This window comes from Rhagoletis pomonella, unplaced genomic scaffold (assembly GCF_013731165.1).
Source record: "Rhagoletis pomonella isolate Grant_MI unplaced genomic scaffold, Rhpom_1.0 Rhpom_scaffold_00012, whole genome shotgun sequence".
NCBI classification, from domain to species: Eukaryota; Metazoa; Arthropoda; class Insecta; order Diptera; family Tephritidae; genus Rhagoletis; species Rhagoletis pomonella.
The window spans coordinates 13,262,546-13,288,906 of record NW_023458566.1 but is presented as its reverse complement, the minus strand read 5'-3'; the positions used below and the strand labels follow the sequence as shown (position 1 = coordinate 13,288,906).

Here is a 26,361-nt window from a genome sequence, read left to right as displayed (position 1 = left end):
CATATACTAGAAAATTAGTTTCTTCGTAAATTATCAAATTATTGGATTGCAGCAATGGGATTATAGAAATCGCCATAACGCTTTTTTTGCCTAAAAATATACAACGCCAACATAACAACCGTTTTCACATTGCATATTTTTAGGCCCATATTTTAATTATTTAGAGATTTTTAGCTATAGAAATTTAGCATAGCGATTTCTAAAATCCCACTAGTGAATTCCAATTTTAACAATCGAAATGAAAATCCATTGCGTCATAAAATATGCAACGTTTCTGCAGGAACTTCCTGCAACCATTTCAATATGGCACCGCTTAAGCGTTCACATTGCATATTTTTAGCCACCCGTTTAGATATTTAGAACCGAAATTTCGCACGATTTCTAGAATCCGATTTGAGTTTAAAAAATGTTCCAATTCTCACAAAAATACCTTTCACAGAAATAATTCATATATCTTAGTTTTTTTTTTTACTTAATACTAATCGCTAGTACTTCAGTTTTCCCGTTACAGTGAAACTCAATTATAAATAATGGTTATAATGGTATTAATAAATGTACAAATATATTTGCGCGCACTCATGCATACATAAATAACTCTCGTTTACATGCTTAAGTTAAGTTCTAACAAATGGCAAATTTTCCAAGTGCCAAATGAGCAAATCCATTTAAGACGCAACTACAACCGACAAAACGCATTCAAGATATTTTCAGGATGAAATCTTCATATTCATAAAGGCAATTCAGCGACGTGCGATAAATGCCCCGACCTGTAATACATGCGTAAAGATACACATACATACATAAATATGTAACTAACCGGCTAGGTACATACTACATACGCACCACATACATACTTATGTCCTTATGTCTGTAAGCAATAGTAGCACAAGTTATGTCGCACACAGCCTGGCTATCGACAGCAATCATATCCAATAAGAACTACACCACCGTCACACCAAAACCAAAGCACACCAACCAATGTCAAGAGCGCTTCTTCAACAAAAGTACTCGTATCACAGCCACCAACGACGACAACGCCAGCAACTACTACATACATACATAAGAGAGCAACCAACAAGAGTGCAGCAGCTAGCAGGCAGGCAGCCAGCCAGCGGTGAATAGCGAAACGATCAACTGGCAGACTTAAATAATGCAAGTAACCGTTTTTCAACGCAGCATTCTACGCAGATTTAAGTGAGCCATCAAAACGCACCACAGCCACTTAAGGAGTATATAAGTATAAGGAAAAATACAAACAGCCGCCACCCTACCAACCAACCACCCAACCACCCAACCACCCAATCACCCAACCCCACCCATCAAGTGGGCGCGCGAAAAGTTCAACAAATTGTTCCATGCTGTATGTAGTAAACACTTCAAGCTATCAGTAAAAAAATAGAAAAAAAAATAGAAAAAATGTTCGACACTAAATGGTTGCCTGCCGCCTGTGGCAGTTTGGCGCCCGCCCTCATACCGCCCGCACACATGTTGGTGTTGGCCTACTTTTGGCAAAATTATTCACGTTACGTTGATAAACACTTTTGTACTTGCTCCTGCTGGGACACCATATTCAAGGGACCATACGAATCGGGTATCGCCTCCTATAAGCATCTCTACTTCAATGTAACACAAAACTCGTTCAAAATGTGGCTGTTGACTGTATTCGCTGTTATTGCACTTTATGAATGCATTAAACAGTTGATTGCGTTGATATTGCAACAACGTTGCCGCTACTCGATGTTGTTGCTATTCTCGTTGTCGATATTTTCACACTATTATGCGTGGTGGGCGTACATGAATTACTACAACGACGACTACTATCAACAATGGAATCATCAACTATTCTTTACGGTAAGTATGTATGTATTTATGTATTTATGTACCTACTTAATATTTTCAAATATAAATACAATGTAGTTATGCACATAAATTTATGTTTATTCATGAATGAGTTTTGTTGTTGCAATCAGTTGTAATAAGGCCTGCAGCAGGCGGAGTAGAGTACAAGGAATTTAGGTTGGTTACGTGTTGAGTAGAATACTGTTGCACTCGTACTTGTAATGTACTGGAACATTTCAAAATCTCAACAAGATTTTACTGGAAGAATTTTTTTCTAGTGTCTCGCGACTTTTACGTGCCATGACTGGGAACACGCCAAAATAATGCAACTCTATTTTCCCACTTTCTTCGAGATTACAGCTGCTATAGCGAGAGCTGTACGAGAGGCCCATTGCGGCTGCATGCTCACCGGCGATAGAGTTTAACGTAAACTTGCAACCTCTGATTACTTTTGAATTTATTATTGGTGTTACAAGTATCAGAAAAGCTGGTTGGCTATATGAGCAAATGTACTTTGTTTAGGTACTCTCTCACAGCTTCTTTTCATCACCCTACAAGCCCTTTCAAACCAAGGAATATCCGCATAGAACATGCTAAAAAAAAATGGGTGGTGGGGAGAGAGGCTTCCATCATCTCAGTAATTGCCCCCTCACTGAAACCCAAGTCCATTTTGGACCCATCAAAATTCTCCTCGATTACCTTGTCTCTTCTCAAATGCCATCAGAAAACTTCACCTGCAAGTTTCTCTTAAAATCTAGTGTTGTTCGACTTCTGTAATTTGCCAAGAATATTACTATGCCTAGGTTGATTTGACATCCATTAGGCCGACTCTTTGAGCCTTAGTCGGTTCAGGAAACTGAAGTTTTTATACATATTTCTCCATACATATCTGGGCAATACTAATACTAATACTAACGTGTTAAATTTAGTGCAATTAAATGCAATAGAAATATAAACTATGTACTTATGGGAGTATTTACATATGGGAAAAGTTTTTAGAAAATTTACTTAGAATAATTGCCAAGCCAAATTCTTACGTTAGTATCCATATACGGGAATTAATCTCCCCGATAATCTCCCTTCATCGCATCACAATTTGCATTCGTCAGTCATTATGTACATCCTATAGTTTCATACCAAATTTGTAAAAGCACTAAGCTGCGATTAATTTTTCTTTCCTATTCACTGCAAATGTTGTTGGACACGCTCCGGATCCGGTTACCCAGCAAACGGTTTGCCCGCATAAAATGTAAATATGTAACTGGGCACCAGATTGCTTTAAAGATCTAATTGCTTTGCAAATGTACACTTAGCCCCATCAAACCGGCTGCTGGGTAAACGAAAACCGGAACGTGTGAAATGACAATACGGTTTTTTCTCCGGTAAAAAAATTTACTGTTTGAAAATTTTTCAAGAACATTACTTCTATAAAAAGGGTCAAAAATACGTATTCAGGGGTGAGTTAACAAATTAATATATGATCTATGTTAATGTCTATTTACATATAAAACTCTCACATACAAAAACTATCATATGAATCACATCGCATATTTGGCCCTAACCGGCAAAAAACCTTAAATCCACTTTTTTCAAAATTTTCTTTTTGATGCAGAATATTCCTAGAGCCACTAGATTCAATTCTGCTTCAAAAATTAAATTTTGAAAAAATTTCGCTTACGTCTTTTTGACGGTCAGGGCTCGATATACTTAAACGAAAGTATAAAAAAAAAATGTTCCTCTAATTTCACTGGTTAACAGCAAAAATGTTCAACGGATGCCATTATCCAATTTCTATATGGAATTGCTCGCTCTTTCCGAAAATCGAGAAAATTTTTAATTCCATGGATAGGTTTTCGAGATATTTTCAATTTAACGTCATTCAGCTTAAAACAAAAAGTGGTTCCATTTTACCACGTAGGTATATCTTACGAACCAATTTTACAATCTAACAAAGCAAACAAAATTCTCCATAAACCGTATATTTACGGTGACCATAATTATGAATTGAAAATGCAGGACAATTCAAAAAAATATACCTTCATACATATGTAAATTTACTTAGTACAAAAAAACAAGAAAATATAAACTGGTTATTAAAAGTGTGTGCATTGTGATTTTTGTTAAATATTTGCAATGTTTTTCAAGTCAACATTTTTTTAATTTTTTTTTTTATAAAAATATGGTTCATTCTTTACCCAAAACCACATAACTCAAACTTTATTGAGAATTTAGAAAAATTCAACAAATTTTCATCTAAATTTTTTACTATTTAGCCTAAAATTGAGATGCTGGTCTCCATTTTCATTGACTTGTTGAAGCTTCAAAATCAGCCCCGTCCTAATGTAGTTACCTCAATTAGTTATCGACGCTGCTTATGCTTATGTTGATAAAAACAAGGGCTCCCGTCGTTTATTTTAAAATATCGAAAAAAATGCGGGACAAAGACAAAATCAGTAAATTTTGGAAAAAATCAGTACATTTTGAGGTTTTTCGTTTTGAAAACCTACGCAGAACAAACTTTTGAATAACAGTACGGTCCTGCAAAAAACAGGACGGATGGTCACCGTACGTATACTATATATGTACATCACTTTTCGAATGTTACTCATACGCCATATACACCTGAGTAACACACTTTTCCGCTTATATTTCATACAAAAAATCTTTGCGCATTTTCATTTGACAACTTACTGTTTCTTTATTTATCCATCGATTTTCTTCATACATAAGTAACACAAATGCAAAAAATTTACACAGAATCTTATATTTTTAAATTTTTCTTCTGTTAATATTTGATAATTTTTCATTTTTTATTTTTTTAACGGTAAATTGAAAATATCTCGAAAACTTATCCATAGAATAAAAAATTAATTCGATTTTCGGAACCAGCGGAACCAGAAAAAAACACAAATTTGTTATTCACTGTGTTCATTTGCATTAACCCTTTCATTACCATAAGCTTTGTAGGGACGCTTCTTTATATAAATATCTAGCCATCGCAACATCTACATATGTAAATTTTACGGTGGGACGCTAATTAATAACATAAAAGTGTAATGAGGTAAAACAAAAAAATGCTGGGCGCTGGCTAGGCATATTGGCTAGCGGTTACATATGTACATATGTGCATATGTATATGTATATACATACATACTTTTAATTAAATTTAAAAATTTCAACAAAAACCTAAATACAAAATATACATATATTAGAAAAAATAAAAAAAAAAATTTTCCCACCGGCTGACTTGAACTTGTTTTATGGCGCAAGTAATTCTTTCCACATGTATGTTTTTTTTTTCTGTCATGAAACCAATGCAAACTGGCATATAAGTATTTTAATATAGCCACATAATAAGCTATAAAAGTGGTTCAATATGTCTACACGCATATATGTATGTACTTCTACATTAGGCTGGTCCAAGATATATTTTTCCAGCCACCCACCCCCCATAATAATTCTATACTAGAAGATTTCTGAAACGAAATATTTTTATTCGATTAAAAAATATTTATTTTTAAATATTTTATAACTGTTCTCGAAAAATTTTTTTTTCTTCATACAAAATAAATGGAAAACTTCCCACACCGGAGGTACAGGGTGTGTTCGCGCTACATAATAATTACGGCCATATCGCCGCAGCCTTGTTGCTAAAATGCTGCAGAAATTGCGCAGTAAAACGTTGTATGTTGCTTTTGATTTGCCAATAGTGAGCAATTGTTTGTCCAAAATTGGGTTTCTCGAACGCTTGATGTAGGCAGAATCGCTCAAATTTTCGCGTAGAACGTGATGCTCTTTCAGTAACACTGCCACATTACATAATTGCAGCTCGAATACACCCCCATTTTTACCTTCCTTTTATTAGTTCGGGATGTAACTATGTAATATTGATGCGCCTAAAAGATGCAGCGATTTTTATTCTCAAGTTACATACCTGATGACAGTACGAATGGCGATTATAATAGGGAGGTTTTAGTTTTTTAAACTATAATTTATTTATTTCTGGGGAATTTCAAAAATTCGAGTTTTCCCTTATATTTTTTGGCCACCCTACTTTACTGTACATATTTACGAAAACTAATTACATATATATATTTTCTACACAAACGATTTTTCAAACACTGATAATGTGTAGGGGGTACTTATACTACGCCAGTAGCCAATATACATACTACGTTTATTACTCAGATAAATCAGTGAATTATTGAGTGCTTAATTATACGCTTACCTGCGTTTACATGGCGCTTTTCACGAGTTTTTGTAAGCGCTACATAATTAAATCTCATAAAGTGTGTAACATGAAATAATTTTCATATATAATTATGTGACGATGATATACTAAATGGTCATATGTACCGTAATTAGTAGAATTCACAAACTGTCGAAATAGGGCGGTCATAACTTTATAGGTAAAAAAAAAAATAAGTGCATATTTTTATTACTCGAAAACTTTTTATTATCCTGTCGTCTACATACATACATACATACATTGCTTAGAGTACGTAAATAATTTTGTAATTTCTCAATATTTTACTGGGCAAAAGTATTATTTCTTGGTAATCTTAGCTTTAGTAAACTTACAAAGGTGAGTCGTGCCATTTGCTACCGTTCTACAACAAACAGCAACGCTTCACTTGTTGTGAAATGGAATTTAATGCCACAGTTGATTTTATATATGTATGAACAACACGAAATATTTCGCATTAAAAGTTTAAAGCCACATTAGTTTGAAAGTTTACTGAATAGCTAATAACTCAGAATAAGCAACCACTTGTCTTCTAACTAAAAGTAGCAAAGCTAAAGCTTTTTTGGAGCCAAGATTTGGCGCAAGTTAAGCAAAGTTTTTCAGCAACTACGAGATATATAAATCACTAAGCAGACTACGGCGCACAGTGGGGCAAACGTTTAATTTACTATTCAAAAAGGTAGACAGCCTACAATTATTGACGGATTTTCTATTTTTTTTTGAAGGGCACCTAATTAAATTCTTAAAAGGATTAAGGAACTAAGTTTTAAAATGCATTTTGTTTTTATTTTATTTTTTTAACAAAGTTGAAAAAACACACTTTGCAGCAAAAAAAAAATTGAATGCTTGACTCCAAGGCGCAAATTTTAAATTGTTTCATATTTTTTGTGAACACAATTATTTTTAAGCAATATGTAATTAATCGAAAATTTTCCCATTTTTACAAAAAAAAAAATCTCTTGTTTTTAATCTTAACAAATATTTCTTAGTCGTATAAGCAAAGTCAATTGCCTTTTATTCGATATTACAACTTTTTCTTTAATCGGTTACCAAATTATCCAGTTATAAAAAATTTGTATGATGAACTTTTATTTATTTAATCAAAACCGTTAACCATAAAAACAAGATAAATTTAAAAAAGTAGCTCCTCAAAACTCTTAAGAATTTAATTATCTTTCAATTAAAAAACCAAATTCAGAGTTCGGTTATTATCTCAATTCCTTTTTTTTTAATGTCAGTTAAGCTACTCTAGCTCTCAAGGCCTCAATTAAATTCTTATTTTCGTTGTAGGCTATAAACCCTTTTGAAGAGTAAATTTGACGTTAGCCCCATTGTGCGACTGCTACTTACGAGACGAATTCATATTTGGTATAAAAAGTTGCCGTTGAAGTTAACAAACTAATATTTTCAGATTGGAAGAAAATATCTGCTTGATTTCTGATGGCAGCTGCTTCTCTTTGTATTTAGTGCCTCAATAGAGCGTTTAGCTAAATTGTGTACCTGCTGTGTGTAAATGTGTCGGTACTTGTCCACAGTATATCGGAAATTTTCCTGACTTTTGGAAACATTTGTTTACATTTCTGCTGAATATACTCGTACATATGTATGTAAGTGTTGTTGTATGTATTTTCGCCGTTTCGGTATTTATGAGGAGTGAAGTTAAGTTTCTCTTATTATTTGATGTAAAATTTTCACTTCTGAAAAAAGCTGAATCAGTTAATCAGAAGGCCTTGAACCTTTGGCCATCCCATACAAAAGAGGAGTAAAGAATCGAGCACGGTAAGATATATCGCTTTAAAACTTCAACTAGAAGTGCTCCTTGTAAACCTAACCTAGTTCTTTTTACGTCATCCCTTGTCAGATTTGGTTTGGAGACAAGCGGTTTGGGTGGGGGATATGATGGAAATTTGTTCGAAAATAAATCATACTACCACCCAATCGGAAATATTATCAAAATCTGCGAAAAATTTAATGAATCTACGGTAACAGGGCATTTAACTGAGCTGTGAACCGTTGCACGTTGCTGGAGCATTATGCAAACCATAAGGCGCAGGCTTGAATTGGAAAAAACCTCTACCTGATACCGTGAAAGCTCTGAAGTACCCCGATCGTTCCTCCCGATCGGGAATCTGCCAATAAGCTGACTTAGTTTCCAGACTGAACAAGAACCTTGGGATGCCAGGTTTAAGGTATCTGAAACTTAAGGGAGCGATGGACTATCCTTATCAGTGCACTTATTCGAAACCCTATAGCCTACACAGAACCTATACGACCCATCCTTCTTCCTAATCACGACCAACGGGGACGTCTAAGGACTATGCAACTACTCAATCACATCCATGTCGAGCATGGGTCGTCCATGCGTGACTGTATGACGGGAAATACCGGGCAGTAACGCTGCTTGACAGGTTCGCAGCTGCCCTAAACCGAATCCTATGCTCGAAGCAAGCTGTGTTCGACCTAACCCTTATGGCATAGCCTTGAACGCCCAGGCTACTATTTCCTTTAAAGCCTTAACCTCTCTCCACTATCACCGCCAACGCCTCGTGCTCCAGTTGAGAAAACGACCATTTCATTCTCAACAAAGCCGAGACAATGCTCGCCTTTGTTCAAAAATCGACACTAAGCATTACGCTCTGAGGTAAACCGGGAACAACGAAGCATTCCAGGAGAACCGACTCGCCGCCCTTCTCGATTGGTAACGGACTTGAACCTAACACCGAAATGTGGTCTTCATCCGCAAAGGTCGCTCTCAGTAAATTATTCGAAGAAGACATCCTAAGGCCCCATAAACTCAACATATTTCATCCCACTTTACCAATCACGGTTTTCAAAGCACCAGAATCCAACAACGCACTAAAAGTGGAATAAAAAATTTCTATATCCAAATACAGACGCTTATCGAAGACCACCCGACCTGCTATCCCAGAGGTTTACCTTCCTTTTCGCGACCTTTTATTCGGCCTACCTTCGACCACTTAACCTCCTCCTGGGCTATGTTGGGCACCCTGCGCCTCCTTATTGTGTCGACTCCACTAAAGCTTCAACTTGGAACTTGTCTGTAGATAGATTTGCTTGACAGCTGTCAAAATATATCATCATGAAAGATAAAATCTGTTATTTACTTTACAGTACTTTTGCACCCACCGTAAATTTGTTTGTCCACCGCATTCGGGAAATAATTCCGCGAGTTTCTTTCATGAAAAAAATCAAAGTTAAAAAAATAAAAAATTAAAGGACAGCTGACTCATTGGCCACAATAGATCACAATAACAGAAACCGACTACAGAAATTCCCGAAACCAATTTTATGAAAGGAGCAGGACTTCGATTCAACGGTTGTGATTTTTTATTAAAAATCATAATTTCTCGTTAAAATAAAATTTCTATTTTTCTGATCAAATTTAACCATTCATTTATGATTTTTGTTTTTTTGATCAACCATAACCGTTATATTTGGATATTTAGTTTTCGATCTTATATAACCATTATTTTCAGATTAAATTTTTTAGATCATAGAAAATTTAAGTCGATCATAAATGACCAAAACAAAAAACAAAAATCCAAAATAACAATTATTTTTGGTCGAAAAAGTAAAAAACAAAAATAACGATTTTTCAACGTTCTAAAAAGAAAAGTCTTAATATTTAGCGGCTATTTTCGGTCACTGGTGGATACAGGCTCACACAGACCACTGCAGTATTTTTCCACAAGTTCAGAATCAGTAAACTTCTGGTGAATTTTTCTCCTACCTTTTATGTACACTTCTAAAATATTCCTTTAATTTACTTATTTCTTCAATTCTTCTCATATTTCTCATTTCTCAATTGCAGGTAACCGAATTGATATCTTCCGTATTGGTCATGCATCTGGCCAACACCACCAACACCGTCACATCGAAAAAAGTATTCTGCATCGTTGGCATTGCCATACTCCACATCACAGCCAGTAGTTTCGATCAATTCTTCCTGAATGTGGTACGTGGCGAGGGCTATGCCCATCAAATAGTACGTGATATCGGTTTTATGGTACCGGACATTCTCCAATTAATTATACCATTGTGGCTGTTCCGTAAAACGCGCAAGGAATCGTATACGACACGCCCCTTCTATCGTGATCGTAATCTACACAAAGATATTGTGGCGATGCTATTCTTCGTGTTGGCACTCTTTGTGGTTTGTACGATTTTGTGAGATAAAATTTTCCAATACCTACAGATGATGAATAGCGAAGAGGAAGCGCGTGCCACAAGGCGTATGAATTTAATGGCGCGACTCTACTTCAATTTGTAAGGTAATTTGAATAGCATACATATCTATGTAATGTAAAATGTTAAACAGCAACAAAGTGGGAGCAGACATGTCATACATTTAGCGGATGTTTGAGGTTGCGCAGCGGCATAGCATAACTTTGTCGCACTGAACCGCAATTGGTGTGGTGTAAGTCTAGTTTTAGCTACATAGTTTTATAATTACAAATTCTAGTACATACGCTCATACGTACTTAGAGACATCTGTACATACATATGTATGTATATAGTTATAGAATTATATATTTATATTACATAGTTCCATAGTGCAACTAGTTCAAAGAACAAACTTTTTAGTTTTCCTTTTTCTGCCGCTATGTATAACCATGTGATAGATGTGTGTGTTTCTTTTATAAACTTAAAATTTTAATTATGATGGATTTTTTATTTTTTTTAAATAAAGTAGTGAATATTTTGAGTGTTAGTGATGGGGAAAAGAAAATATATACGTACATACATAGATACATACATTTGTAGAAAGAAAATAGTTTTTTAATCATTTTCGGAAAATATGCTTTAGCAGGTAAATTTGCATAGACTCTGTCAAATAAGTTCTAAAGCTGGACTTTACTTTTGATGTATTTACTTTTATTTCTTTAAATTTTTCATAAATTTGGTTAAGATTCAATATTGCACAATTTGTTGGCCACATATTTCCCCAACATAAAGACTTGCTTTTGAAACTATTTGACAGAGGAATGCATGTTCATAAATATTTGCAAATATCATGGCAAATTATAATAAGTTTACTGAAATCTACGAAAAAATATTAGTTATATTCAAAATAGATTTCTATGAAACGAAAATTGTAGTGAAACCAAAAAATAGTTGTAGTCAAAATAAAAGTTTGACCATATCAGCACAAATTTTTTACACCGTAGATAACATACTCGAATGTACCACATAGTATTTACATATGTATGTATATACAAATACAACTCTCCCTACCTAAAACAAAATCTTTCTTAATTTTCAAACTATAATCATCTAAAAACTTCAAAATGACTAGGTTAGGTTAGACAGGTGGCTCTGGTTTATGTGTTCGCCTGGTAGTCCAAAAGAACCGTTGTGATGCCTAGGAGAGGACATCCCTCTGTATACTTTGGCCATCCTGATTTTTTTGCGAATGCTATCAGACCCTCTAATAATGTTTTCAGTGGTCCTCCAGAAAGTTGGGAAGTGAACGGCACCCACTTACGAAGTGCTGGATTAATTCTCTATGCCACCTCATCTCCACAGTTTTTGCAAAAATCGTAAAGTGAGCTATGCACCTGGCGGACATGTGGCCAGTGTTCCGCAAGTATTCCTGTGAGTAGCCATACGCATTGGGCTTTGAGGGCCTTAGCTTACTCCATGGTCTTCGTTCATCCACATTGCCCCTTTCAGGTGTTCGCAACCTGCTGGACGTCCTCAGAGCATTTTTCACGTATGTCTACATATGTTGTTAGGTGGACTGTCTAGAAGAGGCGCTAGCGTAGGCTGGACTGCCGAGCAAATTGCTAGGGTTGTATATAGACATGCGTGATGTGTATACCCAATGTATTATCATTAAGTATTCCTTCCTTTCCAGGAAAGTTTAGAGTCGATAATAACCCACAATCATTTCGTCTTTTTGACAACTGACGACCTGCCGGCATTGTATGATCGAATTCGAAAATAGCCTATCTTATATTGCTTCATGAACTTAACTAGTTCAGTTTTGAAGATTTCCTCAGAGCGTTTTTTTCTGCCCACCTTGTCAGGTCGTTTTGAATGTAAATTGTAATATCTCACATACCGTCAGGCTGAACTTACTTATGTACGACTAGGAAGAGGAGTTAGAAATTACTAATATTTATTATCTCACGAATATAAGGCAGTTGAACCACGTGCAACGATTACTCTGCGACTTATGCGAGTGTTATCAAGTCGTTAGTTTTCTTCTTGAAGAGGTGTAGAGATATATTCCAAAAAGAAACCCGTCTCTGCTTAATAATATTGTAACAGCAAGAAAAACACCCAAAGAGTTCTCGGGGAATAAATACTGCACTTTGCCAGAAAAAGATCTGGGTCGTTTCAGTTATGTAGACTCCTTTTTCGTTTGAACGTCTACCTCTGTTTACTCTGGACCTTTAAGGTTATACTGTCAAAATTGGAAGTACTTTATGTCTCCAGATACTCAAGGTAGGAAGCTTGGCCGTAACTTCATTTTAACTGGTAGAATATTTGTTACTAGCCCATACATTTGTAGAGCGTATAGGAGAAATATGGCCACCGAGCCCAAATATGCACCTGTTTTAGGAGTTATTCATTCGCCGAACTCCAGGCTGACATTATTGGTTGTGTTGATGCTGGTTCCTAAGTAGACAAGGTTCACTAATTCCAACGATTCCCAATACAAATGTCCCAGTATGCGAATACGCTTTGTTAGTTACCAGTAGGTCTTTGTCTGGTTATTCGTTCACCGCTAGACCAAAATTTTTTCCTCGTCTTCTATGCGGGAAAATGTTGTACTTATCTAAAACACCTGGTTTAGTCAACCACGGCTCGGAGAGATCTTAATGAAAAAAAGTATTTTTTTAATCCTCATATTTGGTTGGAAATCTGAGTCAGGTTATTCCGGCATGGTACGAAGAACCTCTCAAACTTTCTCTTGGCGATATGTATTCCGGGAATTAATTTTTTGGAAAATCTTAGGAAATCTTTCCAGATATTCGATCCCAAACATGGAGGCCACTTATTTAGTTCAGACTCGAAGCTATAAAGAAAATTATTGGAAATATGTACTAAGTGTTTCGAGATTAATGAATAAGGATGAAGAAAATAGCCTTATGCAGCCCTTAACAGCTTCAAAACAGATTAACTTTATTATCTTTAAAAGATCTAACCGATGTTAGCTGCCGTCAACCAAGATTTGCAAACGATTTACCGAACTATTTTCAAAACACCTAAAACTGCAGTAATAATTACAATTTTTATAATCACTAGGGTGTAACAATATACATATGTACTTACATACCTATAAAACAACTAACCAAACAGTATTGAAAAAACTCAGAAAAAAACAAATTAATAATCTGCGCATGCGTACAATATAAATACCTTTAAGATGAAACAGTATGCTATAAACAAAAAAATATTAAAAAAAAATAATACAAACCATATCTTTATATAAGAAATCTACAATAAATAAAATGTAAACCAAAACGGCAAACAATTAGGCATTAGAGAAAAAACTAAAAACCAAAATGAATTCAATATTAAGCTGACCAAAATGTAAGAATTGAGCACATATCGACAGCTACATACATACATATAAAGGAATATCTACATGCATATAAAAAGATAAATAGGTACTTAGTTAGTTTATACTAAATTCAAAAAGAAGTAATGGGAATAGCTTCAAAAAAAAAAACTGTGGTATTCACAAAAATAACAGCATACATATTTTTAGAATACCCAGCAGAGAAAGGGTGATGCAAATACCAGATTCTTATTTCATTTAAATAAAGTAAAAAAAAATATGACCAAATGAAGCGCATAAAGGCATCACTCCATTAGCATCTCTAGACTCGGTAGTAGATGAAAATTCAAAAAGTTTATTTTTTGGCCGCATATAATCTTTAAACCTCCCAGTTGCCTTCAACTCCTGGACCAATTCGAGATCTTTGTCGCAAGCATTCGTAGAATTGTTAATTGCTTTCAATATTAGCGATCCACGTTGTTGGATTATTTCACAATCCAACGGCATTAGCTAGGCAAAGTCCATTCATTTCAAAATTTGCATCTTAGGGCTTAAAACACCAGGGGAATAAGTTCAGCTCTTACAAAACGAGAGTTATGCCAATAGTAAATAAAAATAATGATAATGGTTTATTCAACAAATTATATCATTAGCCGTTCGAGAAGTTCAGACACGTGTTAATGAGGCGAAAGAAATAATGCGCCATGAGCACAAGTTGCCGAAACACTTCATAGTGCATAATTTTGGGCTCATTATGTTAATAAAATAAGCGTCCATTTAACGTGGTCAGTCGAAGTAGCTTTCAAAGGAAAATCAATTTATAAAACGCGTACATATGTTCAAGTACATAAAAGTCCATAGTACTTCCCAGATACTTCCGTTAGCATTGCATTCGATTTCTTTCTCAATTTTTTTTTACTTTCGGCTATTGATTTTTTTAATCAAAATTATTTATGTAGATTAGAAGTAGACTGATTGTGGGTAACCTATTATCAACCCGAATATACTCCTGAACCTTATAGACTTTAGCATTGCATATACATACATTATGGTGAAAGGTCAAGTGCTAGATATGTATGTATTTTATATAAACTTAGGTGTATGTGTGCTATAAAATACAAAACGTACTATAATCAATTTGTTATTGAATATTTCGAATTGAAAAAAATATAAAATCAATTACTGCGATTTTAAATGAAAACAACATCTTTAATAAAAGCAGTTGAAAGAACACAAAAAAATTTAAATTCGGAAAATTCCGATGCAGAAAAGGTTCTTTTAAACAAACAAATTTTTTTTATAACAGTTGTTGCTATTAGAGAGTAGATTTTACTAATTTAACTATTTTTTACAATTTTTTATACAAACATAAATATGATAAAATCTAACACTTACCCACATACAAAAATATACCTAGCCCTGAAACTAGTTCAAGGAAATTAATACATATTGATAGCATTGATAGACACACGCATATATGTAGCTAAAATGCGAAAAAATCGTGAGCAGATAAGAGTTATTTAACACTTATGCTGTATTTCCACTGGGCATTAGTTGAATGACTTTACTTTAATGATGGTACACATTTTTCGACATTTCAGTGCCTAGTGGAAATGTGGCATAAGTTTTTAGAGAATCAAAATTAGTTTTTACGTTTAGTGAAAAAAGAAAATTTAAATATTATACTTAATTATGTATTTATAAAATGTAGAAATTATAGATAACCGAGACAAGGAATTCGAAAATATGTAGTGTGTATTAAAAAAAATATATATTTTATGTAAAATATTGTTACATATGTATACAAACATATACATACATACATATATTAATTAGCACAATAATTGACTATAAATAATAATATGGAAATATATGCGTTAGTTATTTTAGAAATAACTGCAAAGGAAAAAATTACAAAATGTTTAAACAAAATTTGTGTTTTACTTACTTATTTTGTAGAGAACATTCCAGTCCCTCCTACATACGTATATTTCATTCATTTTTTTTTTAGTAGTAAGTATAAAGCTACATGGAGAACTAGAGCTTCAATATATAGCAAATAGCCTAAAAAAATATATAGACTTTTTTCCTTGAAATAATTAGCAGAAGATTGAGTTATTAATGCTGGTAAGTAACTTAACATAGAACATAATAAAACTGTTGCAATGAAATGTGAAATCAATACCAAGTTGGCATACTGGCATTACATAATGCAGCCCGTTTCTAATACCGGATTTCCATTAGGTATTAAAATGGAAAAAAAATTTGTGCCATTTAAAAAATGCCATGCGAAAACGAACTTAATGACTGTTTTTACATTATTCCGACATCTTATTCTGCATCTTAAAGCTCCTACATATATAGGAGCTAAAGAAAGTTCGAACTCCCTACAGCCTAATTTATCCGTCCATCCTATTGGGCCCTCTCTCCTATACAACACTTATTCTAAGCCTAGATCCTTCAGAAAGTTCAACAGCGTATTCGGAGATAGCGAGTGGGTGTGCTTAAGCTGTGGCCACATCGAGCCTAGGTTTCTCTCACGTCTTCTTCAGTCTGCATGACACTCGGTGAGAATGTTTAGTTTGTGTCTCGCTGGTTGATTCGCAAACGCTTTTGAATCTCTTCTTGTTAAACCCTCAGAGCAAACTCTTTGCCTCACGCGTTCCTCCTGAACTTTGCCAATTTATACCCATCAATGTGCTCCTCTCGCTCTTAAGATCCTCCTCTATAGTGTTGCGACCCACTCCCAAGAAGGGCTAGGGGCCAACTGCGGTAATTATTGTCACATTGTTACTCTCTATTCCCTTGTGGCCGGGTACCCACGCTAAGTTGATCAAATTGTGTCTGCCAAGGGCGTTACCTACTTCCCCAACCGTTTAGCTTTGTTGTTGCGTGCCTGGCATAGCTGGAGTACTTCGCACTACCCCCACAATAATATAATTGGACAATCTTCGTGACATAAGCTACTTTAAAAATAGCCATGTTGCAAGAACCTATCCAGCGCCAAATCTTAAGCGTTCCAACTAGTCGGGATAATAATTTTTTTAACGAATAAGGAGAAGCAAAATTCGATTTTTTTTGTGTGTGTATTAATTAAAATTTATTAAAATAATTGCTTATTCTAAAATATTCATACTCTAAATGTGACACTGTAGGTAATGTTTTATTATTATTTGTTGCTGTTTCGTAGTACAATTTTGTGTGTAATTTAAATCTATAATTACTTTTTCTTTTAAATAGTTCCTAACTGTTACAAAAAATTATTATCGACACACAATTAGTGTTGTATGTATGTATGAGTGTAAGTTGCATACATAATTTACGCAAATTCTTAGAAATTTCGATGCACAAATCTAGGCGAATAGTCAAGTGCACAATTGAATCGATAATTTAATAGATTTTCTAAATAATTTTCAATCAAATTTGCACATTTTTATGGACCGTTCAGTTAATGATTTTTATAATTTTTACAAATTTTTTTCATTTAATTTTTATATGTACATATGTGTACATCACCTATGTATGTGTTAATTTTTCAAAGTCGAACTCAAATACAGATACATACATATTTGCTTAAATTTAAAAAATATCATACGTTTTAAAAATATTTGAAAAAATATTCATAACCTTTTTTTTCCCATGTAAAGTATCATTATTTTTTTTTTTTTAGTATGTATGTATGCATACTTATAACTCATGTCAATGAAAAACTAGTTTATGATTTAATGGAATGTACCGGTACTAAAACAAATTAAATCAAATGCATGTTCGATAAGTTTTAAAAATTGCCGCTGTAAAAGACGTGTCACCGAATTTTAAAGGTCGTAGAAAAGAAGAGCGCAATGTTTTGTTTTTCCTAAAAAGGTTGTGAAATTAAATTTCTTATTTAAAGCACAAAAACATTTATATACAAATATAAGACGACTAAAAAAATCATGGACATTACATCAGAATTGTAGGGAGTTAAAATTTTTATTTTTCTTTTTCTATTACCTACACTTACTTTTGAGTGCGACTTAAGACAAAAAAAAATATGTATAAAAAACTTAAAGGTACAAAAAAATGGACGGTATAAATTTGCGCTTGAGAGTTGCCTATTACAGTGTTTTTTTTTTTTTATCAAATAATAACCTAAATATGGTTTTGAAAATAAGAGAAATACGCAATGAAAACATAAAAAACCAAAGCGCCAAACTAAAATCAAATTAGAATTAAACAAAAAAGCACTCTTGAAGAAAGTACGCAGCACAAAAACGCAACGAAAACATTACTAAATGGCCAGTTGGAAGGAAAAGCTAGTGGATCTACTTTAGTAGTGATTATCATTTTTTTCGCATTTGTGTAGATAAGAACACTTTTGACTTTTTAGGAATACCTTCTTACTTCGAAGGTTATTTCACATATTATACCGCTTCCAACTGGTTGGTGCCTACTTACATATATCGAAATTGGCAGTGTGTCCCATAACGCTCTTGAAAAAATCTCGACAATTAAAACTGTTTGCCAGCTTTTGATTTTGTTTTTTTTTCATCCTTTAAAAGTTTCGCTTCACAATTCCTTTCATAGTTTCTTCTAATGCGATTTTAATTTTAAAAAATGTCAGCGCTTCTTTGTTCGTTTTCAGTTTCGTTTGCGTTTCCCCCTTAATTTTTCTTGTTTTTTTTTTTCCAATGTCCACGTCGTCCTCATCCGCGTAATGCTTAATACAATCAATATATGTATTTGTAAATATGTATGTAAAATATATATATAATATTTTACGATACTCTACTTCGATTTGTGATTTTAAAAGAATTCAACAACTTCTTATTCGTGTGTGTATGTGTGTGGGTGCGTACGCATGCGAGCGTTGTAGTTGCTAAAATGTAAAGTTGCAGCAGACTGTATAGAGAGCTATAGCTTTTGCGATGATGACTATGCGCTCCAATTGCCTGCATGCTGCATACCGAACTATATGAACCATTCTTTTCGCTTTGTAACTTGATGACCAGTTCTTGAATGCAACACTGCTTCATCGGGATCGTCAGCATTGACGGCGCCTTCGTCTTCATGCGTTAGGTAGTCACCTTTATGACGGTGCACGTAGCGGCCAATCAGGAATAGCATAAGCAACAATAGCAGAAGTAGTATAGCCAATATAACTAAAACAAAGAAAGAATTTCAGGTAAAATGTGTTTTCAAAATGCTATTACGACGTAACTTACAACCAAGTATAATGGAAAAACCACCATATGCCTTGCGCAATTTATCTTCGTCGATCAGCGGTGGAGGGCGAGTTTCATCTTCGATGGGCGGATGTGTGACCGGCTCCACGCCGCAAAAGTCTTCGGTCAATTGAGCTAACAAAAAAAATATACAATAAATTATATTTTTGAATACATATGCTTATAAAAAATGTCTACGCTAAGGAAGTGAAACTTCTCGGGATTTATTTCTTGTTCGTTTTCTACTACAGAAATTTGTATACTACGTTCTAATTTAATGACTATGCTCCTGGAACTGTTTTTTTTTTTTTATTTATTAGGTAGAGGTTTACTGTATTTTAGTGACGATTTTTTAATTCCCCTCTGCCGACAAAGAAAATTCACTTCAAATAGATCACTTACTTCCTAATGATTTCACATTTGCTGGCGGATTCTGTTGGAACATCAATTTCAATGGATAAATATCATCGAACTGCACTCGTGACACACAACCGACGAAACCATCTGTCATCGATTCATTTTTACCGATGTACATGTATTGTATATTATTGAATTGTGCATCCGCACTCGCTTTTATGTCGAAGTTGTACTCGACTGGCTCGTAATTGTCCACCGTAAGGACGACTGTCGAGCCGCTGTTTTTACGCGAGAAGCGCACGTCGTGGTATTGTCCCAAGCCGAAATGTTTTTTGGGGAATATAATTTCCTGCCGCTCAAAACCGAAATCGAATACACAACGCAAATGACCTGCAAAGGAATAGTCTGTGTTTAGCATGCGAAAATCAATAAAAAAAATATATATATTTTGGTTCACTAAAACCGATACACCCACCTGAGTTCGATATTTGAATGGTCAAATATTCGCCTGTCAGATTCGAGGAGAAACCGAGTAAGAAACCTTTGGGTATGGTAGTTGTGAAGCCAACGCGTATATTTTCTGCAATTGTCGAACGGAAAGAGCCCTCGAACTCGTAGCGAATGATGGAGCTAGTGCGCAAGTTAACGCCAATTTCTGAAAGTGCAAGGGTTAATCAGAAAAGATATGTAATGAGTGTCAAAACTAAAAAGCTTACCATCTGCACAAATAGGTCCCTTAAATGCACTCCAACGGCAATCGCACGAGTAGCCATCATAGCGTTCTATGCATGTACCATTGTTCAGACATGGACTGGACTCGCAGCGGCCCACACAGTCGGCGCTCACGCCATACAGACCACGCAGCGCATATTGCTTCAGATCTACCATTTTTCCATTGAGTAATAAGGCACGTATGCAGCCCACATAGCCGTCACGATACTCGGTGGTGGCGCCAATAACTAAATCTGAGGTGAGATGCAAGGCGCGTACGGGACCTGGCGGCTCACGTACCTCCGCTTTAATAGAACCATCAACAACGAGACGCGCTTCCTTGCTGTTAATTTTATTTATTTTTTATTTTTTTTTGGCAGAAATAAAATTTATTAGTAAGCACACTAAATGGAACCAACTTCGCAAATATCAACTCACCGATTGCGTTCCACGCTCACAGTGTGCCACTCATTGTCATTTAAGTGATAGCTTGTGCCAACATTCACGCCAAGTGGCCCGCTGCCTGCTTGATATTGGAACTGCAACTTATTGCCGCCATTTATACTCAATTTTATATAATCCGTCGGTCCAGTCGCGTGGAAGAGTACAGCATTCTCTTGCGTCGTCCTGAATTCCAAATATATATCACCCGAATGGCCCATATCGAACGGCGGCAAGTTGATGGTGGCATCTGCAATGCGGAATGTCACAACGTTGGTGAAGAGGTCGTCACCTTCACAACGCAGCGGACCCAGGGTGTAACGTCCCTGTTTCTCATCAAGCGGCGTGCCAGTATCACCGAACTTCACTGCACGTACTGGCAAGTGCTCCTTCTCGCGTATATCGCCACCATCCTCAGTCCACTCAAGACTATTAGAATCGCAATTGCACCACTTTGTTGGGTCGTGACACTTGCCGAGTATGCCACATTCACATTTACGAGAGCCAGGCAATGCGCCAGCCCAGTAGTCCATCGGTTGATTGTGACGCGATACCCACCACGAAAATGGACGGAAATTACCAGCTTCAGCTGCAGTAATCAAAAAAAAACAAGGCGTGTTTTATAGAGGAATAATTTCCACAATGAAAAAGAAAAGCTCACAAGGTGAATTGAAGAGGCGCGACGAACGGCAGGAGTAGCTCAATCGCTGCCAGCATGTGTGTGAACGATTGAGCAAAGCTTCAATTTGTAGCATATTTGCATCATAGATGATATTTTGTTCGAATGAGCCAGGCTCCTGGAAGCCATCCACAGTTGTTGTATGCTCTTGGCTGTGACTGAGTGTTGTTATAACGCGTCCATCGGCTGCGGGCAGAAATAGTTTAAAATTAAAGTAAAGCACACATCATTTCAAGTCAATACTTACAATAGAATTCGCAAGTGACAGGGAACGGTTCCAATGGCCCACTGCCATCAACATCGATTTTCAAATTGACGCGCTGGTGCACGTGACCAACGTTCTTGTAAGCTTGGCATGACAAAGGATTATTCGCTGCAAGAGTAGAAGAAGATTTTTTTAAACTTTCTTTCAAATTACGCCCGATTATAAAACTCACAAGTATGACAAACTGCGCCCGCATAGCCTGTACTGGCACAATCACAGAAGAATTCCATTGAATTCTGGTGGCAAACACCACTATGTTGGCATGGATTTGGATTGCAACGATCAATCATTTGGCAGGCATCCACCACCACCTCATCGCCACAACACACCTCTTCCCCTTGCACCCAATCCTTTGGTAATTTGTAATTTCCATCAACCAATATCAGACGCATGCAACCCACGAAGCCATTTTTATCTACACCGCCCGCGATGTAGTAAACTTTTCCGGTGGAGATTTGTATATTCTTCGTGGTGGTCATGGGACGTTGATCGATATCGAGCACCAAGCGATTGCGCGCAATTGTCAACACGAACGAATGCCACTTTCCGTCGTTGAACTGTTCATCATAATTGTCCAGTATAATGCGTGGCTTATCGGCAAGTTTCATATCCAGTTTTACTTTTCCATATTCCAAAAATACGCGGATGTAGCCACCTGAGGCAAACTCATGATGCAGCATTACACCCCTGTCCTCGTACGTGCGGAAGTAGAAAGAGACATTCATTGAGTTTTGTCCCTCATAGCCTTTTATGCGCACATAGGAGGCGCGCGTGGTGAAAGTGACTGGGTAAATAGGTGGCGATGGGCAGGCATAAACGGTGTGGTATTTGGTATAGCGATATGCATCACCATACTCGAAGCTATCCTTCATCGCACGCACGAAATTTGTAGAGTTGATGAACAAGTTCTCCATGCAGCCAGTGAAATTCTGCGTCACCATAATACCTTCCTGGACATTGGGTACGCCACCTAAGTACAGCTAAAAAGTGAAGAGCCATTTGATGAAATTACTAGCTTTTTGAGGAATAAATTAGTTATCACTTTCACCACATACCGCACGATTCAAATTCAGCCGCGTAAACTCGCCCTTAATGCGCCCACGCACAATAACACGATCCACAGAGAAGATGATATCGCGTCGATTGCGTGATATCACCACATCATGCCAAACATTATCATCCAACAAACTGCCAACCGAAAGCGAAGTCATCAAACTGCTGCCCAAATCCAAATTCAATATCATTTTATTATCCTTCAATTGCAAGGCGAAATAGTCGCCCTGTGTGCCGCGTGAATACATGAGCACGCCATTGGCGAATGCGGTTTTGAAGCGGAAACGTATTGACTCGCGTGTGGAAGCAACCGGTTCATATTGCAGATCATAAGTGACCAAACCGGTGCCATTGAAGTATAAATTTTCAGCGACTAGAAGGAGAATAGAAAAGTATTTGAGTTTTTTCTTGGAAAATAAAGAAAAAAAAATGTGGTACAACTCACCATAATCGCAGCCATAGAGTTCAACACGCATCGAAATCCGATCGTGCCAGCGTGTTGGATTGATGCGCACCCATTGGGCAATGATAGGCACCTCGAAAACATTATAGTGTATGGAATTGCCATCGGAATTGCCCTTGAACATCTGTAGAAGTATTTCACAAGTTTTTTTTTTTGTGTTTATTAGTTGTGGCGAATTTGCAGTTTGTGCAACATTTAAAACCAAAACCAAAACCAAAACAAAAGTGAGTGTAAAGGAGGAACATGCAGTGAGTCTTTTGTGAGGCGATATCTACTTTTAACCGGCAGTATGCTAAGCGGTATGCAAATGTAAAGGTGCAATACAAGAAAATAACTCTAAAAGCAAAAACGTTGTTAAGTGAATGGATCTCAAAAATTACATATAAAAACCAAAATCAGGTTGCCTAAATGATTTATTTACACCACACTTATTCATTTTGTTTATAAACGTACAAACATACATATGTATAAGATCTCTGGGTTCGGTAAAAAAAAAATTTTAATTAACTTTCCTTTTTTTTAAGTAATGGTAAAGATGTTTGGGATGGTAATGACAATGGTAAGGACAATGATATTGGTAACGGTATTTCGAATGGTAATGGTACTGGCATTGGTAATGGCAATTATACTGCTGGTAATGGCAATAGTTGGCCAAGGCCTCAACACCTGGATTCAGTATCACAATGAACAATAACTACAAAATACTCCCTTTTTAGGATGAGTACTTAATGATATTTACATAGTTTACATTCATTTTGAATGAGTGATATGCGCCAATGGACACCATTTCCGGTCCGATTAAAGCTACAACTGATGTCATCAAAATCCCATGAAACCGGACTGTTTCGAAAAATCTGGGTTGAATAAAGGTGGTCTTCAAAGAATTTAAGTAATAGAATCCCAGAAAAGATTAGTAGGGGCGGCAATTATCTGCTTTTTAGACAAAAGACGACTAAGTACGACAAATTAAACGGATTGGAGAAGAAGAAAATATAATAGATTATACGATGCTGGGACTCGGCTAGCATTTTTTTATTGATTTTATTCGCGCATATATTCCTCAAAATTTCGCATTTACTGTGTTTGAAAGGATAGCTCTTTGACCTATATTCGCTATGTGATGTCTGGAATTATATTTAATTTACGAGAATTCTATTAATTTCCCTTGACACGAACGGACGTAAAACTTGCTGCACCCAAGGCGATTTCATATAAGATGGTAGCGGTAGTACAAAAACAAAAACTAACGTGTAATTTGTTTTCGCTTTCGATACACAAATGTCAAATTTCAGTTATTATTCGCTTACTTTCGCACCACTCATAAGGGAGTTTTGACATATGTGTACCAAGGCGAATTAAAGCAGCTGTTCTACCAACACCATCTTATAAGAATTCGCCTTGGCTGCACCTTTTCAAGAGAATCTGAGAAACTTGCAGATTTTTCGTATAGTTCTAAAAAAAAAAGCCGAATGAAACGTAAATTATGCAAGAAAATTTTTATCTTTTTAGCAATTTTCTTCAAATTTTGTTAAATCTTCAAAATGATTCCTACAAGTCCTAAACGTCAAGATATAAGGCCATTTCTTTACGAAAAAAGTACATCCATTTTTTGTAACCAAAAGGAAAAATTAATATAAAAACTACAAACAAATGATATACATTTTTTAGGTACATCCTGTCCCATTTGGACACATGTATGCTGATATTCAGTAAGCCGGTCTCATCTCAAGTCGCTAAATTTTAGACTACAAATTAGTGACTATTTTTGTTGATCCAGTTCTCGGGCAGCGGATTTTTCTTTTCATTTATATACATATTTTTTTTAATGATGAGGGTTATTTTTCTAAGCACGGCCAAGGAATTCTGCACAAAAATACGGTTTACCGAGTTTATATTTCCGTTGTCAAAATGCTAATTTTAGACCATTTTCCAAGGGTTTCCCAGGGGTCGGTGGAAGGTTTCAAGGAGCCAGGTGTGACTTTTTACAAAGTTTGGACTGTACTCTTTGTAGTGGGTTGGATATGAAGAGCCACGCCCCAACCCCCTCCGCTCACTAATCCAAAAACAGTAACTAAACATTCCCCAAGAAAAATATTCTTTAAATTTCATTTAATCTATTAATAACTAGAGACTGCTTACCGAATACTGGCATAAATTTATAATATTAGGCACAACCTGAAATTTGCATTTTTCATCCCTGGTGATAACCTTTAAGACGTCCCTTCAACCTTAAGCTACATACATGTTGCTAAAGTTAAGCACTTTTTAGATCCTGGATGAACGCAATATTCGAGCTCATAGGCTCTTTATACTGGGGCAATCAAATATGAGAGTTCTTATAACCAAGAAGTTATAAAAAGTTGCTCAGAGACTCCACGAGAGGTAGTCCATCTCCTTCTGTCGTATATCCCTCGGTTGTATGGACCACAGAAAAATTGAGAATGATGCAGGCTCTGTTGGACTGCGTCTTTCGCGAGTTGTGCAACTGTTTACTAGCCCCTTGACACCGTTTTACATGAGTCCAAAGCTCTTAAAGCTGTCTGGCTTTCCGACATGATGTTTATAGTGACCCCAGTAGTTCTTTTACAAAGACATGCGGCAGATAGTGTGTAGCTTGTCGAAGACTTAAACGTTAAGAGAAACTACAAAAAAAAATGTTGCCTAACTGGACTAAAAACAATTTCAAAACTCAGACAAAACATAAATAAATGCAAGACAACAACTGGACGAAATGAACAACACAATACAGTAATTTGAAATCTTCTACTCTCCTACATCTATATATGTATGTACTTATGTAGGTTACTCGTACTTTACCTGCGCCTCATTCGATGGATTCACATACGAACGCCAGTATTCGCCATCGTCCGAATACTGAACAATATACTCGGTTACGAATTCTTGTGTGTGCTTTCGGCCCATTGTGGCGATTTTGCGCGTTTTACGTGTATCACCCAAATCGAGTGTTAGAAAGTGATTGTAAGTATTCTCGACCGGTGTCCAAGCGGAGTCGCCTTTATGTTAGAGTGTTGGTTATTTGGTTATTTACGCATTTTTATAGGTTTTTTATTTTATTTTAATAATTGTAGGAAAAATTAAAAAAGTGTGTTACAATTAGTGTAGTATAAACAGTCGAGTAATTAAGTTTTAAAGATTAATTCATATTTCTAGCACCAACACACTCGCACCATGTTTTAAATTAAATTAAAATAGAATTTTTATATAGCAAAAATAAAAAATAAGTAACAAAAAAATTAGCGTAATACAGTTGCTTAGTAAAATTACGAAAATTTAGCAGCTAAGCCAAAAGCTATTCAACATTTTTTAGTGCAGCAAACATAAAGCAAGTGAAATAAGCGCATTAGAAGCTCAACTACAGATTAGCGCAATAATACTTAACGGGAAAAGAGGATGTGAAAGGAGGCGGTAAGTCGTTGTTAGTGCACTAAATCACCACTCTATAGTAAATCACTGTAAATAGTTTTATGCCGCCCCTCAAATACGTATTGTACGTATGTATGGATGCAGTGGCGGATTTAAATATTTGCCGCCCCTAGGCAATTCATAACTTG

At 35.8% G+C, this 26,361-nt stretch overlaps 2 protein-coding genes across 2 annotated transcripts; one reads left to right on the top strand and one right to left on the bottom strand.

Moving 5' to 3' along the window:
* Window positions 1-619: 619 nt before the first annotated feature.
* LOC118747877 lies at window positions 620-11,425 on the top strand (the record flags this gene model as incomplete). Its single annotated transcript, XM_036482072.1, is given in 2 exon segments — window positions 620-1,851; window positions 9,918-11,425. Coding segments are annotated over 2 exon segments (795 nt in total). The 3' UTR covers window positions 10,278-11,425.
* A 5,263-nt stretch (window positions 11,426-16,688) lies between these two features.
* Window positions 16,689-25,810, bottom strand: LOC118747871 (neurexin-4-like; the record flags this gene model as incomplete). The annotated part of the gene is made up of 12 exons (XM_036482067.1): window positions 16,689-18,757; window positions 18,821-18,955; window positions 19,223-19,567; window positions 19,653-19,832; window positions 19,894-20,231; window positions 20,327-20,918; window positions 20,991-21,194; window positions 21,256-21,381; window positions 21,446-22,253; window positions 22,329-22,699; window positions 22,772-22,913; window positions 25,607-25,810. Coding segments are annotated over 12 exons (3,636 nt in total), but the record flags the coding sequence as incomplete, so codon positions are not given.
* Window positions 25,811-26,361: the final 551 nt, after the last annotated feature.